The sequence below is a fragment of the Hyperolius riggenbachi genome, chromosome 10 (assembly GCF_040937935.1).
Source record: "Hyperolius riggenbachi isolate aHypRig1 chromosome 10, aHypRig1.pri, whole genome shotgun sequence".
Classification (NCBI taxonomy): domain Eukaryota; kingdom Metazoa; phylum Chordata; class Amphibia; order Anura; family Hyperoliidae; genus Hyperolius; species Hyperolius riggenbachi.
In genome coordinates, this window is record NC_090655.1 from 6687767 (window position 1) to 6706916 (window position 19150).

General features: G+C 46.1%; 1 protein-coding gene across 4 annotated transcripts in view; it reads right to left on the bottom strand.

The window, feature by feature from the left end:
• Positions 1–19150, bottom strand: part of CRTAC1 (cartilage acidic protein 1) — an 899879-nt gene that overhangs the window by 56114 nt on the left and 824615 nt on the right. For 3 of the 4 annotated variants that reach the window (XM_068257816.1, XM_068257817.1, XM_068257818.1), the window contains exon 14: positions 13089–13232. In XM_068257816.1, the coding sequence (XP_068113917.1) occupies positions 13089–13232 (144 nt within the window). Of the gene's footprint in view, positions 1–7443; positions 8274–13088; positions 13233–19150 lie in introns of those variants that run through there. The other variant, XM_068257819.1, reaches the window with a different exon arrangement.

A 19150-nucleotide genomic window follows, 5' to 3' on the forward strand; every position in this document is an offset into this window, starting at 1 on the left:
TTACACTATGACTATGGTAGGGATTAGACTGTGAGCTCTTCTGAGGACAGCCAGTGACATGACTATGTACTCTGTATTGTGCTGCAGGAGATGTCAGTGCTATATAAGTACATAATAATAATATGGTAGGACATTAGACTATGACTATGGTAGGATTAGATTGTGAGCTCCTCTGAGGACAGCCAGTGACATGACTATGTACTCTGTATTGTGCTGCAGGAGATGTCAGTGCTATATAAGTACATAATAATAATATGGTAGGACATTAGACTAGGACTATACAGCCAGACACTTTCTCTTCTCCCCTGATGCATCACACATGCCTGGACAAAGCACAGTCCTGCCTGATTTATATGTGCCTGCCCCTTTGTGCAGTGACATCTGACAGTGTAGCCCCTGCGATGTGCCATATACTTGTCCCCTGGGTGCTTTTTTTCCCTGCTGGTAACCCCCGTGTCTGCTCAGCATCTCACCCTCCCCCTCGTTTGAGCAGATGTTGCTGGAAGAGAGGAGAGGGATGACAGGTATATGGCACACCACAGACGCTGCACTGTCAGATGGCACATATCAAGCAGGCAGGACTGTGATTTGCCCGGGCCAGAGGTGCAAATTACAAAAGAATGTATGTCAGTGGACAGAGCCTTTGGGAGCAAGTAGAGGGAGAGGAAGCCTCACTCACCAGACACACACGCTGATTCTTTACTCGAGGAAGTGGGGAGGAGGAGCCGGGTCCGGCCAGCTAAAGACTGTTACTGGCTGCAGGGCTAACTGAAGGGGCGGTGCTGAGTGCCTGGCATAGAGGTCAGGTGATGCTTGCCGCACGGAACAGTGTAGTAACTCACGCGCGGTATGTTTGGGAGTCAGGAGCGGAACTCTGCAGTCAGGACAGTAAAGCAGTCCTGTCACACACGGGCCCCTGGAGCACAAGGGCCCAGTCGCGGGTGCGACCGTTGCGACCGCGGGCCCTACGCCACTGCCTGCAGTATCATGTGCTGGGGGGAGTTGTGATTTTACACAAATGACATTACTTTGAGACAAAGGCAAGTAGGGCCAGCAGAGTGGGGAGTTTTTATTGAATGTTCTGTCATTTCACTTTAAATCACTTATTTTAAAGCCCCCAAAATGCTTGATAATTGTTGTTTTACATGAAGAACATTTTTTTTGCATTGAGAACATTTCTTTTTTCATATTTGTTATACTATTCCTGTGCTTTTTTTGAAAGTTTATTTGGATTCATTCCTTACGTGCTTTGCATAGTTATCAATAAACACAATGTAAAATATAAATATCTAAGCCGTCTTGGCATTTATGGAATGTTGGGTAGAATAGTCTGCCAGACAAGTCGTTGCCTGAATGTTAGTTATTTTAGTAATTTGCCTGCATGCATCACATTCGCTTTCTTCCATCTTGCAAAAAGAGCCCGAGATGGGTTTGAAGAATATTATCTGCATACAGAGGCTGGATCTGCCTATACAGCCCAGCCTCTGTTGCTATCCCAAACCCCCCTAAGGTCCCCCTGCACTCTGCAATCCCTCATAAATCACAGCCATGCTGCTGACAAACAGCTTGTCAGAGCTGGCTGTGTTTATCTCTATAGTGTCAGTCTGCTGCTCTCCCCGCCTCCTGCAGAACTCCAGTCCCCGCCTGCATCCCTTCCCTCCCTGCTGATTGGAGGGAAGGGATGGGGGCAGGGACCGGAGCTATGCAGGAGGCGGGGGAGCAGCTGAGACTGACACTACAGATGTAAACACAGCCTCACAGCATGGCTGTGATTTATGGGGGATTGCAGAGTGCAGGGGGACCTTAGTGGGGTTTGGGATAGCAACAGAGGCTGGGCTGTATAGGCAGATCCAGCCTCTGTATGCAGATAACAATCTTTAAACACACCTCAGGTTCTCTTTAAAGGACAACTGAACCGAGAGGCTGCTGTATTCATTTCCTTCTAAACAATACCAGTCACCTGGCAGTCCTGCTGATCTCTCTGGCTGCAGCAGTGTCTGAATCACAACCCTGAAACAAGCATACAGCAATTCCAATCACACTTCAGTCAGAGCACTTGATCTGCATGCTTGTTCAGGGGCTGTGGCTGAAAGTATTAGAGGCAGAGGATCAGCAGGGCTGCCAGGCAACTGGTATTGCTTAAAAGGAAATAATTATGGCAGCCTCCTTATCCCTCCCACTTCAGGTGTACTTTAAAGCCGCTAGCTGCGGTCCGCCAGTGCGTTCTCATGGTGCAGCTGCCTGTCTGTGTACTCGGCAAGCTCCTCCCTATGGAGTCCTGAACAGAGATGGGTGTGGCTAGTTAGGATTGGATGCAAATTTCATGCAACTTGGGGCTTCAGCAGCTGATGTTTTGGATTGCTCTTATATTTGGAATAGAATTTGCATTAACTCAAAATCATTATTATCTTATTGACCACCCCCTATGGCCTACCAAGTGTAAAAAGTTATGCTTGAAGCAATTAAAATGAATGTCGCTCTAGTTAGAAATCCTTCCTGTAAGAAAAATAAAGCCTCATATACACTTTCAATTATGTGTCGCCAATCACTGAGCAATGTTACCCCCTCCCTGTAGTATGAGGGTAAACAGATATTGAATACAATGAGCAGATTGTGTAGGTATACCGTTACACTGCATGGAGGCGGTAAAATTGGTCAGTGATTGGCCAATCATAGTTGAAAGTGTGTAACAGGCCTTAGGAGAAATGTTAGTTGAATACAGGTGTGGGCAATGGTCTCTGGAGAGATTGGAACTGGACTGGTGGGCTCTCTGTAAATAAAGGAAGGCTTTGCAGTATAAGTAAGGCCTACTACACACTTCCAGTTTTGATTGGACAAGGACTGGCCAATTTTAACACTTCCATGTAGTGTGAGAACTTGGCTACACCAGTATACTATTTATAATATTCACAATTTGTTAGCCTTCATGCTACATAGAGGTAATAAAATTGGCCAATCAAAATTGGACGTGTACCAGATTTAAGGGGTGCATACACATCCAATTTTGATTGGCCAGTTTTCCACCACCATGTAGTATCAGGGCTGACAAGTTTCAAATAATAGAAACCGACTGTGTAAGCAAGTTCTCATAGTACAGGGGTGTAATAAAGTTTGCGAACTATTGGCCAATCAAATAGCTTTGTGTACACCACTTAAAGGGAACCTAACCTGAAAAAATAAGTTTCACTTACCTGGGGCTTCTACCAGCCCCCTGCAGCCACTAAGTTTCGTTTTTGCCGACTGAGCCAGTCACTGGCCACTGCGTCTCCACAGCTCTGGCCGCGCACATCCATGATCACGCTCCTATTGCCGGGAGTGTCCTGCGCATGCGCAGTATGAGATTTTCTTGTTCTGTGCATGCACAGGATGCTCCTGGCGGTGGGAGTGTGATTGAGTATGCATGTGGCCAAGGCTGTGCAGGTGCGTGGGCCATCTACATGGCTGAGTTGCCAAAAACGACTTGGTGGCTGCGGGGGGGCCGGAGGATCGATCCGTGATGGCCCAGGCACAGGGCGGCTGCAGAGGGCTGGTAGAAGCCCCAGGTAAGTACAACTTTTTTTGTTTCAGTTTATATTCCCTTTAAGGCCTCGTTCACATTTACACAGCGCAGATGGCCGTGCGATCAGAATGCAACGTGTATGATCGCACGCCATCTATGCTGCTACCCACTGCACTGCTGATATCATCCATTGACAGTGATGGGTTAGCTTTGCGCTTGCATGCAGCAGTACGCAAGCGCATCATACTGCTGCGCAGCACAGTAGATGTGAAAGGCAGAAGGGCTGTCTATATCCGTCTGCCGTTCTTGCATGTCACCACATCATACGCACTTCCAAATGCACACGGAAGTGCGTATGATAACGAGGCGTGCATAGGGTGCATACACACATTCACTGGGCCATTTTACCACTTCTATGCTCTGAGGGCTGACAGATCTGGATAACTATGATATAACAGATTGTGTTCATAGTTTCATAGAGGTGTTAAAATTGCCCAATCAAAATTGGTTGGATGTGTGTTTGCATCTTAAAAGGACCTGACATGAGAGGGAAATATGCTGCTTTATTAATTTCCATTTAAACAATGCAGATTGCCTGGGCGTCTTGTTGATCCTCTGCCTGTTGACCCAGAACAAGCATGCAGATCAGGAGCTCTGACTAAAGTCTGACTAGATTAGTCACATGCTTGTTTCAGGTGTGTGAATCAGACGTTTCTGCAGCCCGAGAGACCAGCAGGGCTGCCAGGCAACTGGTATTGTTCAACAGGAAATAATTATGGCAGCCTCCATATACCTCTCACTTCAGGTTCCCTTTAAGGTGCCCATTTATGGTACAATAATCTGTTCTGACCGAACTTACAACCCGATAATAGCGATTGGAAAGAAACAATAATCAAGCTTCGGTAACCCCCATCAATAGGACTATAGACTGGCACACACACTCAACTTTGATTGGCCAATCACTGACTAATTTACCACCTCCATGACGGTTAACAGATATTGAATACTATGAGTGGATTGGGCAGGTACACGCTCATACTACATGGAGGTGGTAAAGTTGGTCAGTGATTGGCCAATCCTAATTGAAAACGTGTACCAAGCTTAAAAACTATAACCAATATGATCATTTCAGATCGGTTTGATCCATAGAATGGAAACACAATCAGACTGATAATACGGTCATTCGTTATCGATGCGTAACATAATCACCCTTTAAACTTCAACCAATCCGATCACAATTATAGGATTGGAAAATCAATAGTTTTCTAAAATAGTACTGTTAATGGGCGCCTTTAGAGTGTATACACAATGATAATGTTACCTCCTCCATGTAGTATCAGCGCAATCTTACACAATCTGTACATAGTATTCAAAATATGTCAGCCCTTTATACAACTTCAATGTAGTATTTTTGCCAATCATTAGCAAATCAAAATTGGATGTGTATGCACCCTTAGGGCTCGTTCACTCTATAAGCGTTTTGTTTTTTTTAGCGCTGGCGATTTTAGAAATCGTCCTAAAAGAGCTTGCCCAATGTTTTCCTATGAGTGTGTTCACATGTGAGTTTTTTGATTTCTTTGAAATTGCAAATTTGCTTCTTGTACCATTTTCTGAGCGCTTTGGCTTAATGGCAGGTATAGGCAAATCTCAAAGCGCTGGAAATCGCAATCACAAAGCACCTTGTATAGCGATTTCCCCAGCGCTTTTATGAATAAATACGTATTTATTTATTTCTGGGTCAAAGAGTTCACTTCCTGACATCAAAAAGTGAAAAAACGGAATCGCTCAGCAAAGCGCTTAGAGAAGTGCTTACAAAAGCGCTTTTCTAACCGCAAAGTGTAGGGAAAAGCACTTAAAGCTCAATAAAATCACTCAGCGCTTGCGATAGCGGTGGCGATTTATAATGTGAAGAAGGTCTTACTCCATTTAGGTTCACTTGCAATGCCTCATCCTTTATAGATTGCTTTGCTGAGAACCAATTGCTTCATTTTTTAAAAGCTCCAATCAATTCCCTCTTGAAAGTAAAGGACCACTCTAGCGAAAAAAGTAAGCAATTAGAATCTGACAGAACCGACAGGTTTTGGACTAGTCCATCTCTTCATGGGGGGTTCTCAGGGTTTTCTTTGTTTTCAACAGCATTTCCTGAACAGCAGTGTAACTGCCAAAACCATAAGATACCAGCCAGCATCCCTGCTCACTTGCACAATATTTAGGCAGTTAGTTAGACAATGCTTTTGAAATCAAAGAGAACTCTGAAAATCCCCCATAAGGAAATGGACTAGTCTAAAAGCTGTTATTTTCGGTCAGATTTTAAATACTTACTTTTTTCGCTTCAGTGGTCCTTTAAAGCCTGGTACATATCTAGTTATGGCTGCCTAACTAAGATTGGCCAATTTTACCTCCTCCATGTAGTATGAGAGCTTGCGTACACTATCTGCTCATAGTGTTCAAAATCAGTTGGCCCTCCTACTACATGGAGGTGGTAAAACTGCCTTCTCATTGGCGAATGAAAATAGGATGTGTGTCCCAGGCTATTAAGGTAGCCACTAACGATACAATTTGCTGAACGATTGTTTAAAGTGGCACTATGGCGAAACATTTTAAAATGTAAAATATGTGCAAACATATACAAGTAAGAAGTACGTTTTTTCCAGAGTAAAATGAGCCATAAATTACTCTTCTCCTATGTCACAGTAGGTAGTAGAAATCTGACAGAGGTGACAGGTTTTGGACGAGCCCATCTCCTCATGGGGGATTCTCAGGGATTTATTTATTTTTAAAAGCACTTAGTGAATGGCAGTTGCTCTGTCCAACTACCAAAAACCTGTGTAGTGAGCAGGGAAGCTGGCCAGCATCATTGTTTATATCCTTTTAGGGAATATCTTTATAAAGAATAAAAGCTTTGCTGAGAATCCCCTATGAAGAGATGTACTAGTCCAAAACCTGTCACTTCTGTCAGATTTCTACTACCTACTGTAAGTGACAGCAACATAGGAGAAAAGTAATTTATGGCTCATTTTACTCTGGAAAAAATGTACTTCTTATTTGTCTATGTTTGCACATATTTCAAATTTTACAATTTTTCGCCATAGTGCCCCTTTAAAAATGATTATTTGCATGAACAATCGGAAATGAAAGTTTTGGACTACCAACAGACAAAAATCTCTAACCGACTGTCCCAACCAATAATTTCCAATTGTTTATATGAATAATCATTCGTTAACGATTGTTCACCGAATTATAGCGTTAGTGGCCACCTTAAAGTGTACCAGAGATCAGTAAAGTCCCAGAATCGACACTTATCCAAGGCTTTCCAAGCCCCTTAAATCCCTCGCCGTCTTCCCGCGGTCTGCCCCTCAGCCACGATCAGCCCCGGTAACTGGCTCAGTCTGGGTATTCTGAGCATGCATGGGAGGTCGGTGCGTGCACAGAAGACCGTGACTGAAGCAATTACCTGGGCTGATTGCGGCTGAACGGCAGACCGCAGGAGGACGGAGTGGGACTTGCACGTGTATAAGGGGCTGGAGGAAGCTCCCGGTAAGTATTGATTCATTTGGTCTGTGAGATGGAAATAACTGGCTTCTATGGGACTTGGAATCAAATATACTTTACGCCTTATAGGTCCAAATCCAAACTACATACAAATTTGCACACAAGACAATCATCTCATTATCCAGGTTTAGCAGATGCAATAGAAAGGACCGCATTTTTCTGACCATAAGACGCAAATAGGTTTAGAGGACAAAAAACTGTGGGGGAAGGTAATATACTAAACCTGGTGCGTCCATGGTGGTGGGGCGGATCTTCACACCCCCCCCCCCCCCCCCCCCACAATTATTATGTCCGTCTTGTGTCCCCTTGAGAAAAAGTGAATCTTATAGTCTGAAAAATACAGTATACTTTTTTTGTTTGCAACACTGAAATAAATGGTTACAGACGCCCCCTCTGTATATGTACTGTACACTTTTATTTCTTAGATATTCTTCAGATCGATGACTGGAAGACTGCAAAAAAGTCAAGCTAATAACATTTCTTTCCATAGAATAAAAAAAAAAAAAAATAGATAAGGCTTCTTCCTCTGTAAGGATTCTGGAGCAGGCAAAAAAGCACGGGCCAGGCAGGCCAAACCAGCATCGATGTGTTTTATCTCTTTTTTATTTTTTTGCACAGTATACCGCCATGGACTGAGCAGTCCCCACCCTGTCCAGGTGGGGCCCGCCTTGCGTCCCTCCTGTTGGCTGGTCTTGCAGCAAAACCAAGAATTCCGGATAACGTACCCCAAATTATAACAATAAAAAAGGAAAGGGTATCTGAATATAAAACATGGATTTACAGGGCATACTGAAAGTGTCTCTCAATGGCCTCATTGGTGTTTCTCTTCAGTTTGTTTTTGTTTAGTTTTTTTTTTTTTTTTTTTACCCACTCCCCAAAAAAAACATGCATGACATATTATTAACAAACGACTCGAATTGTTGTACGAAAATATCACTATTCACTCTAAGCCTCAGACGGAGTCCTTTTTCTGGCATGTAGCTTGCCACCGATGGGCGTGGGGATCGGGGCGATTTTGGCGGACAGTTTGGTTGACATACTGTATATAAGTGGCGGTACCAAGCATAGAAAAAGCCTTGATGTGACTTGTTTTGTTTTTGTCCTCAGTCTGAGTGTATGTGTAGATATAATCCCAGGGCTAGCAGCGCCGCAGAACAGGGCGAGAGGTGTGGCCGAAAGCTGTGAGCAGAAGATGGATAGGATCCGATGTACGCCACTTGAGCTGGGAGGGCGAACGTCCGCCGCCGGGGTGATAAGAGGAGGGGAAAGATATGAGGGTGAAAGCAAAAATAACAAAAAGTCATGGAGATGTTAAAAAAAAATCAAGGGAGGGAGAGACAGAGAGAGAGAAACATATTGTTAGTTATGACAGGATTTTCATTAGAAAGGAAAATTTATTATTTTTTTGCTTTGGGGAAAAGGTAACAGACTGAGCTAAAACTAATCTATAAACCAGCTGCTCTCCTCTGAATGGTGTCTTGTATCTTTTTTTTTTTTTTCTAGGCACACATAGCGGAAAAGCCGCATTGAATGCTGATATCGGCATGAAGGAACGACTAGATCTGTGACAGCAGCGTTGTTGAACTGAAGGTAACACCTGTTGTGTCTCTTAACTAGTTCACCCCACAGGCTATTGTACTCTTGATGCTCATACACATGTCCAACTTAATGCGCAACCAACCGCACAAAGTTGTTTACCTGACAAGTACGTACACACACACGCCAACCAACTAAACAACCAACTTACTTAAATACTATGGGCCATTCACAAAAGTGTGATAACTGCTATCACGGCAGTTATCACGCAATCTGCCGTGCGAGAAGGTTTGTGCGTGTAAAGGATTACATTCACGTGTAAACGAAGGTTTGCGCGTGATCATGTGCGAGTCTCACATGCGTGATCGCAAGCAAACCTTTATTTACACGTGAACGAAATCCTTTACACGCACAAACCTTCTCGCACGGCAGATCGCGTGATACCTGCTATGTGTGCAAGCTAAATTACAAACTACACAACAAATCCGCATTCAAAAACAATGTTTAACTATTTCTGCCACCCGGACGTGAAGCTCACGTCCGGGCGGCTGCTCTGCCGCGCTTCGGCGGGCGCACCCCTGTGGTAGCCCTGGGATCAGTGAATGGGAACATGGTTCCCGATCACCGATCAGTCTCCCCAGCAGAAAAATCGAAGCGCTCTTACAAGAGGCTTCAGTTTTTCTGCCCGGAAAAATTTCCGCATCCCCCTTGTGCTTCCGCTTAGCAAGAAGCACAAGGAGGGAAAAAAAATGAAGGTGGCCATCTTGTGGCCAAATAGTAAAACTACATCTACATATTTTTTACATTACAATTTACACATATAACATTAAAAATTAACTGTTTATTTCCCACACCAAAATATTACCCAAATAAAATTTAATGGAAAAAAAAAATTACAATTTTAAAACAAACAAACAAACAAACAAAGTTACCTCAGGGTCTGAACTTTTAAATATGCATTTGAAGGGGGTATACTACGAACATTTTTTTAAATTATAAGCTTGTAAATAGTGATGGATGCAAAAAGCACCTTTATTTCCAAATAAAATATTGGCGCCATACATTGTCTCGGTTATGACACCATTTAAATTTTGTCCCCATCACAAACGGCAAATAAAATACATAGGTTTCAATTATGGTAGCGTGGATTATTTTAAAGCTATAATGGACGAAAACTGAGAAATAATGCATTTTTTTCTTATTAATCCTGTTAAAATGCATTTATAAAATAAAAATTCTTAGCAAAATGTACCACTTAAAGAAAGCCTAATTAGTGGTGGAAAAAAACAGATATAGATCAATAAATTGTGATAAGTAGTGCTAAAGTTATTAATGAATTGGAGGTGAAAATTGCTCTGATGCATAAGGTGAAAAATCCTTGCGGGCTGAAATGGTTAAAAGACTTCTACACATATTCCAACCTGCCAGATAGTTGGTCAGATTGATCCACCGGTTGGATCTGGCAAACAACCTGTTATCAGTTGGTCATCTGGTTGTTTGTCAGCTGTACACACGCCCAACTTATCTAAATGAGATAATTGACTCAGGTGTGCAACAGGGAAATATGGGGTTATTTACCCAGAAGTCTGATGTATTGTGCGCTCCAAACAGCTTGCAAGGAGGCTTGAAGAAGGTAGTGCACGTAGTGAAGCTTGCAATGCGTCTAATAGGACGCATGCAAGCTGTTTAGAGCGCATGATATACTACGGACTTATGGGTAAATAACCCCTTATTTCCCCGCTGCACACCTGAGGCAATTAAGCCTCATTTAAATCACGAATTTGAGTGCTTAGACACTCGTAATAACTTGTGAGCCCATCACTGATATCGATATACAGTGATTTTTTTTTCCACTATAAATTAAGCTTTCTGTGGTTGATGCATGTTTTTAGTAATTGCTTTATTTTCAATGCATTTTATAGGGATAAACAAGGTAAAAAAAATAATTTTTCTCCCCTATACTTATAAAAGAAAGAATGCTACCATAGATAAAACATCACAACATTTACATTATGTTCCTAGTACAATGTATGGCAACTATATACCGTCTTTTCCCGAAAATAAGGCAGTGTCATCAATTTTTGCACCAAAAGATGGGCTTATTTTCAGGGGATGTCTTATATTTCTATGAACACACAAGTGCCTGTGCAGTGTGTCCTCCTGCCTTCCTCACTGTGACACCTCTTGTGTGCCCCCCTTGTACCTTTAGTGTCCCCTGGTTTCCCCCTCTGTACCTGTGTCCTCCTCTACCCCCTGTCCTCCTGTGTCCCATGTCTACTTGCCTGCAGTAATAACACAAGTTTCCATATTTGTCCCCCTTACTGCGGCTAAGGCTTACTTTCAGGGTAGGGCTTATATTTCGAGCATGCTCAAAATTCCAGGTAGGACTTATTTTCAGGGGATGTCTTAATTTCAGGGAAAGAGGGTATTGTATGGAAATAATATATTTTTTCTTTGTTTTGTGTTTTTCGTACCCTATCAATAATTACAAGCCCTTACTGGCTAAAATAACAATACTACACTCTAATGTGAGAACAGTTGTAATAATTATCGCTGAAGGTCTGAGCTTTGAAAGGGAATAGGTCTCTCTTTTTATTTTTACAATATATAGCAAAATTAGATCTAAATCATATTTTTTACTATTGTCAAATGAACAGGACAACTGAAGTGATAGGGATGTGGAGGCTGACATTTTTAAACAATACCAGTTGCCTGGCAGCCCTGCTGATCTATTTGGCTGCAGTAGTGTCTGAATAACACCATAAACCAGCATACAGCTAATCTTGCCAGATCTGACAATGTCAGAAACGCCTGATCTGCTGCATGCTTGTTCAGGGGCTATGGCTGAAAGTATTAGAGGCAGAGGATCAGCAGGACAGCCAGGCAATGTGCATTGTTCAAAAGGAAATAATTATGGCATCCTCCATATTCCTCTCACTTCAGTTGTCCTTCAAGAAATTCTTGCTATAGCTGTTAAGCTATGTGGAAATATCCTTCCAAAGCATTCTGGGTGATCGGACATTATTTTCACTGTCTTTTTTTAAATTTCAGAAACAAACATTCCTCAGAGCTGCACCTGACAGAACTAAAGATGTCACTGCCTGTGATAAATTACAAAATGTAAATCACGGTGTGGAAAGATTGGGCAAACAATGGCTAAATCATTTTTATATATATGTTTTCCACATTTTGTCACATTACTGCCACAAACATGAATCAATTGTATTGGAATTCCACGTGAAAGACCAACACAAAGTGGTGTACATGTGAGAAGTGGAACCCACTACAAAACGCTATCGCTAATCGCAATCGCTAGCGTTTTGTATGAGCAGTTTGTAAGCGATTTCATGAGCGTTTTAGGGAGAGATTTTAAAAAGTGTAGCAAGTTGCCAGCGGTTGTGTAGCGATTAGCGGTTTAAAGTCTGATTGGTCCTTTCAATTAATTTTAATTTTGTTACAGTTTACAGTAACTTTAAAACGCTAGCAAAAACGCTTCGTGCAGGTTTTGATGAGAGATTACGCCAGTGATTATATACTAAACGCAATCGCTAACAAAGTGCTGCGTTTGCGATTTTGCTAATCGCAATCGCTTCTGTGGAATTTGCACCATCCATTTACATTGGCAGAGTGCTTGGGGAAAATCGCTAGCGATTTCTCACTCTCCCTAAACGCTCAAAAAATCATTTTAGTGGGTTCCAGCCCTGAGAAGTGGAACGAATATCATACACGATTCCAAACATTTTTTACAAATAAATAACTGCAAAGTGGTGTGTGCGTAATTATTCAGCCCCCTTTGGTCTGAGTGCAGTAAGTTGCTCATAGACATTGCCTGATGAGTGCTAATGACTAAATAGAGTGCACCTGTGTGTAATCTAATGTCAGTACAAATACAGCTGCTCTGTGAGGGCCTTAGAGATTGTCTGAGGCCCAGTGCATATCGGGCGGATCTGCCGGCCGAATCCGCCTGAAAATCCGCGTGGCTAATGTATCTCTATGGGCTGGTGCACACCGGCGGTTTGAGGTTTTTAGCGAGGCACGCCTCTTGCTGCACGTTTACGGTTTGCTTAAAACCTCAAACCGCCGGTGTGCACCAGCCCCTAGAGATACATTAGCCACGTGGATGCTGATGCGGCCGGCGGATCTCATACAAAATCCACTCGGTGTGCACCCGGCAAATATCGGCTCTCTGCTCCCAAAAACCGCTAGCGTTTTGACGATCTGCTAGCGGTTTTGGTGTGCACTGGGCCTAAGAGAATATTGGGAGCAACAACACCATGACATCCAAAGAACACACAAGACAGGTCAGGGATCAAGTTATTGAGAAACTTAAAGCAGGCTTAGGCTACAAAAACATTTCCAAAGCCTTGAACATCCCACGGAGCACTGTTCAAGCGATCATTCATGTATATATAGTTTAAAAAAAAAGCAATTTCATTAAAGATGTTCTTTTTCACTACAGGTCCTCTTCATTACATTTTAGATATAAAATCGACCTGCTTACCAACACATGCCGTGCCGTCCTCGTTTGGCTCGAAGCCGTGGTTGCATCTCCTGTTGGGTCGGCACTTGTAGCCCCCATATGTGTTGATGCAGATTGGCTTCTCTCTGGGGCACACGAATGGGTACTGGATGCACTCGTCTGCGTCTGCAAACACCAGAGAAAGACGGCTGTCATCTGTCGCACAACAACGCCAACATTTCACCAGAGATCGCGGAATTCATTCATTTCCAGAAGGGAGAGAAAATTGGATCAGAAACGCAGCAGCTGCTTTGGGGTTTGGAGCAGCATTGCTGGTTGTTAGGCAACAGAATCTCAGCTGAGTCCTCTGCTGCTAAATACACTGGAGACTGCACTGCACTAATTAATTCCCTCATGCCATCCTCCAAAGCACTTGTAATCAGGATTGTCACATAAGACAACTTATTACAGCGATGAAGTTTTGCAAAAAAAAAAAAAAATAATAATTTTAACAACCCCCAATAAGTTTAAAGAGAAACCGTAACCCAGGATGGAACTTCATCCCAATCAGTAGCTGATACCCCCTTTCCCATGAGAAATCTCTTCCTTTTCTAAAACAGATCATCAGGGGGCGCTGTATGGCTGATATTGTGGTGAAACCCCTCCCACAGTGTGATGTCAGGACCATGGTGGACCATGGCCTGTGAACCTCAATGCATAATAACAGCTGTTTCCAACTGCCAAGCAACCAGTATCTCCCTCTATGCATAGAGGTATGTCTATAAAAAACAAAAAAACAAAAAAACCTTTAAGCCTATCACATTGTTAGGGGGTGTGGTTATATGATGGGAGTTGTGCTGTCTGTTTTTTTCATGTCTGCCAGTAGTAAAGATGATGAACTGTAGGCTGATTGTGGATCAAACAATATGAACAAATTACATGGCCAATATCAATCATTTCTTGCTCACTATTTTTTTTCTACTTTTCAATTGATTTCTTTTTTTCCCCTTTTTGCTAAAATTCCTTAATCATAAATAAGGCCTCTTTTTCACGGCAGTTGATAAGCAGTGGAATGGCTCTCAAACTCTCACAACTGCTCGCTGCAGCCTGGCAACGGCTCGCTGCAGCCTGGCAACGGCTCGCTGCTGCATGGCAACGGCTCGCTGCTGCCTGGCAACGGCTCGCTGCTGCCTGGCAACGGCTCGCTGCTGCCTGGCAACGGCTCGCTGCTGCCTGGCAACGGCTTGCTGAGCACACAGCTCAACTGTCTGTGAAAAAGAGGCCTAAAGCATGGTGGGCACATGCATGTAGCACGAACGCGCTTAGCCGTATAATGCCACATACAGAATACTCAGCAAGTTATTATGTATGTTCTGTGGGATGCACAAGCAAAATATTTTACTTCATTACTTCAAATCTACCCCAATCTTGCTTAGGGTGCTTACACACATCCAATATTTATTGGCCAATGTTACCACTTCCATGTAGGATGATGACCAACAGATTCTGAATGCTATGAACAGATTGTGCAAGTAAACATGCTACATACACAGTAGATTAATCTTGGCTGCAGATAAGGACTGCCAGGGGCGGTAATCATACGCATAACTAGTGTATACAGTATCTGCCCGACGTCTCTTATGGATCCGGCGTGCCAAGCTACCAGCAAACTCATTGTTCTCCCCCCTTCCCCCGCCTGCAATATGCGCAGCTCCGCCCTCTCCATACCAGCAAATGTGTCGCTAGCTCACAGGCTAGCAACAAGTTTATATGGAACTCCGCTACAAACTGCTACCAAAAAGATGCAGCTTTGATCTCTGCCAGGCGAGGGAAATTGAAGGCGTGTACTCGGCTTAATGGACAACTGAAGTCGGAGGGATATGGAGGACACCATATTCATTTCCTGGCTGCCCTGCTGATCCTTTGCCTCTAATGCTTTTACCCATAGCCCCTGAACAAGCATGCAGCAGATCAGGTGTGTCTGACATTATTGCAAAACCTGCCAAGATTTGCTGCATGCTTTCAGCAGGGCTACTGGTATTGCTGAAAAGGAAATAAATATGGCAACCTCCATATTCTTAATTTAGTTGTCCTTTAAAGGACAACTGAACTGAGAAGGATGTGGAAGCTACCATATTGATTTCCTATTAAACAATGCCAGTTGCCTGGCAGCCCTGCTGATCTATTTGACTGCAGGAGTGTCTGAATAACACCAGTAACAAGCATGCAGCAAATCTTGGCAGATCTGACAATAATGTCAGAAACACCTGATCTGTTGCATGCTTGTTAAGGGTCTATGCAGTGGCGGACATACGGCCGTGCAGGCCGTGCCGCCGCACGAGGGCCCCTGAAGTTCTGCTGCTTCAGGGGCCCATTAAGTATTGCAGGTTTTTTTTTTTTTTTTTTTTTTTTTTTTATTTTTTTTTTTTTTAACCTGGGGGGCCCAACTCCTGTCCTCCCCCCTCACCTCGCCCCCCCTTCCCCTCATGCGGCGGGAGAGCGGAAAATACAAGAAGTCTCCGGCCGGGGCGGCAGCTGCCGCTTGGTCTCCAACTTTGGAGACATATCGGAAACTAAGCAGCAGCTGCCTCTAGCGTCTGCTGCAGCCCCGGCCGGAGACTTCCTGTATTTTCTGCTCTCCCGCCGGCTGCAGCGCATACCGGGAGGGGGGCCCCGAGGTGAGTGAGGGAGGATAGGAGTCGGGCCCCCCACCCGGATAGCTACCCACCCGGCTACCTTACCCACCCACCCGGCTACCTACCCCGCTACCTAACCATCCACCCGGCTACCTACCCGGCTACCTAACCAGGCTACCTACCCACCCACCCGGCTACCTAGCTACCCACCCGGCTACCTAACCACCCTGCCGGCTACCTACCTGGCTACCTACCCACCCGGCTACCTAGCTACCCACCCGGCTACCTGACCACCCTGCCGGCTATCTACCTGGCTTCCTACCCACCCGGCTACCTAGCTACCCACCCGGCTACCTAACCACCCTGCCGGCTATCTACCTGGCTACCTACCCACCCGGCTACCTACCCACCCGGCTACCTAGCTACCCACCCGGCTACCTAACCACCCTGCCGGCTACCTACCCACCCGGCTACCTAGCTACCCACCCGGCTACCTAACCACCCTGCCGGCTATCTACCTGGCTACCTACCCACCCGGCTACCTAGCTACCCACCCGGCTACCTAACCACCCTGCCGGCTATCTACCTGGCTACCTACCCACCCGGCTACCTACCCACCCGGCTACCTAGCTACCCACCCGGCTACCTAACCACCCTGCCGGCTACCTACCTGGCTACCTACCCACCCGGCTACCTAACCACCCTGCCGGCTATCTACCTGGCTACCTACCCACCCGGCTACCTACCCACCCGGCTACCTAGCTACCCACCCGGCTACCTAACCACCCTGCCGGCTACCTACCCACCCGGCTACCTAGCTACCAACCCGGCTACCTAACCACCCTGCCGGCTATCTACCTGGCTACCTACCCACCCGGCTACCTACCCACCCGGCTACCTAGCTACCCACCCGGCTACCTAACCACCCTGCCGGCTACCTACCCACCCGGCTACCTAGCTACCCACCCGGCTACCTAACCACCCTGCCGGCTATCTACCTGGCTACCTACCCACCCGGCTACCTAGCTACCCACCCGGCTACCTAACCACCCTGCCGGCTATCTACCTGGCTACCTACCCACCCGGCTACCTACCCACCCGGCTACCTAGCTACCCACCCGGCTACCTAACCACCCTGCCGGCTACCTACCTGGCTACCTACCCACCCGGCTACCTAACCACCCTGCCGGCTATCTACCTGGCTACCTACCCACCCGGCTACCTAGCTACCCACCCGGCTACCTAACCACCCTGCCGGCTATCTACCTGGCTACCTACCCACCCGGCTACCTACCCACCCGGCTACCTAGCTACCCACCCGGCTACCTAACCACCCTGCCGGCTACCTACCCACCCGGCTACCTAGCTACCAACCCGGCTACCTAACCACCCTGCCGGCTATCTACCTGGCTACCTACCCACCCGGCTACCTACCCACCCTGCTGGCTACCCACCCACCCGGCTACCTACCCACCCACCCGGCTACCTACCCACCCGGATACCTACCTACCCACCCGGCTACCTACCCACCCACCCGGCTACCTACCCACCCGGCTACCTAACCACCCTGCCGGCTATCTACCTGGCTACCTACCCACCCGGCTACCTACCCACCCGGCTACCTAGCTACCCACCCGGCTACCTAACCACCCTGCCGGCTATCTACCTGGCTACCTACCCACCCGGCTACCTAACCACCCTGCCGGCTATCTACCTGGCTACCTACCCACCCGGCTACCTACCCACCCACCCGGCTACCTACCCACCCGGATACCTACCTACCCACCCGGCTACCTACCCACCCACCCGGCTACCTACCCACCCGGCTACCTAACCACCCACCCGGCTACCTACACACCCACCCGGCTACCTACCTACCCACCAGGCTACCTACCTACCAACCCACCCGGCTACCTACCCACCCAGCTACCTAACCACCCACCTACCCACCCACCAGGCTACCTACCCACCCGCCTACCCAGCCACCCACCAGGCTACCCACCCGGCTACCCAGCCACCCACCAGGCTACTTACCCACCCGGCTAAGGGCTACCTACCTACCCACCCGGCTGCCTACCTACCCACCAGGCTACCTATCCACCCAACCACCCATGGGAGCTGCGCGCCGGATGGAGGCTGGGACAGGAGGTCTGCTGCTGCAGGTGAGTAAATGTTTTTTTTTTATTATTTATTTTAGCAGGTGTATGTTCTGGGCAGGTCTGCCACATGATTGCGTGTATGTTCTGGGCAGGTCTGCCACATGATTGCGTGTATGTTCTGGGCAGGTCTGCCACATGATTGCATGTATGTTCTGGGCAAATTTGCTACATGATTGCATGTGTTTTCTGGGCAAATCTGCCGACATGATTGCGTGTATTTTCTGGGCATATCTGCCGACATGATTGCAGGTATTTTCTGGGCATATCTGCCGACATGATTGCAGGTATTTTCTGGGCATATCTGCCGACATGATTGCACGTATTTTCTGGGCATATCTGCTGACATGATTGCACGTATTTTCTGGGCATATCTGCCGACATGATTGCACGTATTTTCTGGGCATATCTGCCGACATGATTGCACGTATTTTCTGGGCATATCTGCCGACATGATTGCACGTATTTTCTGGGCATATCTGCCGACATGATTGCACGTATTTTCTGGGCATATCTGCCGACATGATTGCACGTATTTTCTGGGCATATCTGCCGACATCATTGCACGTATTTTCTGGGCAAATCTGCCGACATGATTGAATGTATTTTCTGGGCAAATCTGCTCACATTATGTGTATTTTCTTGAGAAAACCTGCACAATTATGTGAATTTTCTGGGGAAAGGGTCACCAAAACTTGGGCCCACTGTCTTTGCGTTGCACTTTTCATGGGAACCTGAGGTGAGAATAATATTGAGGCTGCCATATTTCTCTCCTTTTAAGCAATACCAGTTGCCTGGTTGCCGTTCTGGTCCTCTGCCTCTTATTCTTTCAACCATAGACCCTGAACAAGCATGCAGCAGGTCAGGGGTTTCTGACAATATTGTCAGAACTGAGAAGATTAAGCTGCATGCTTGTTGCTGGTGTAATTCAGTTTATTACTGCAGCCAAATAGATCAGCAGGGCCGCCAGGCAACTAGTATTGTTTAAAAGGAAATAAATATGGCAGCCTCCATATCACTCTCACCCCGGGATCACTTTAAATTACAGTTAGCTCCGCCCTTATCCGGTCATTGCCACGCCCATTTTTTGCCGCGGCGCTACGCGCCGCAGGTTCTATCCACGCCCTAGCTGCACCCATTTTTGGGCGCGGCGCGCGGAGGGGGGCCCACAATTGATATTTTGCACAGGGGCCCACTGCTGCCTGTGTCCGCCACTGGGTCTATGGCTAAAAGTATTAGAGGCAGAGGATCAGCAGGACTGCCAGGCAACTGGTATTGCTTAAAGTGTAACTGTTGGGCATGCTGGGTTGTC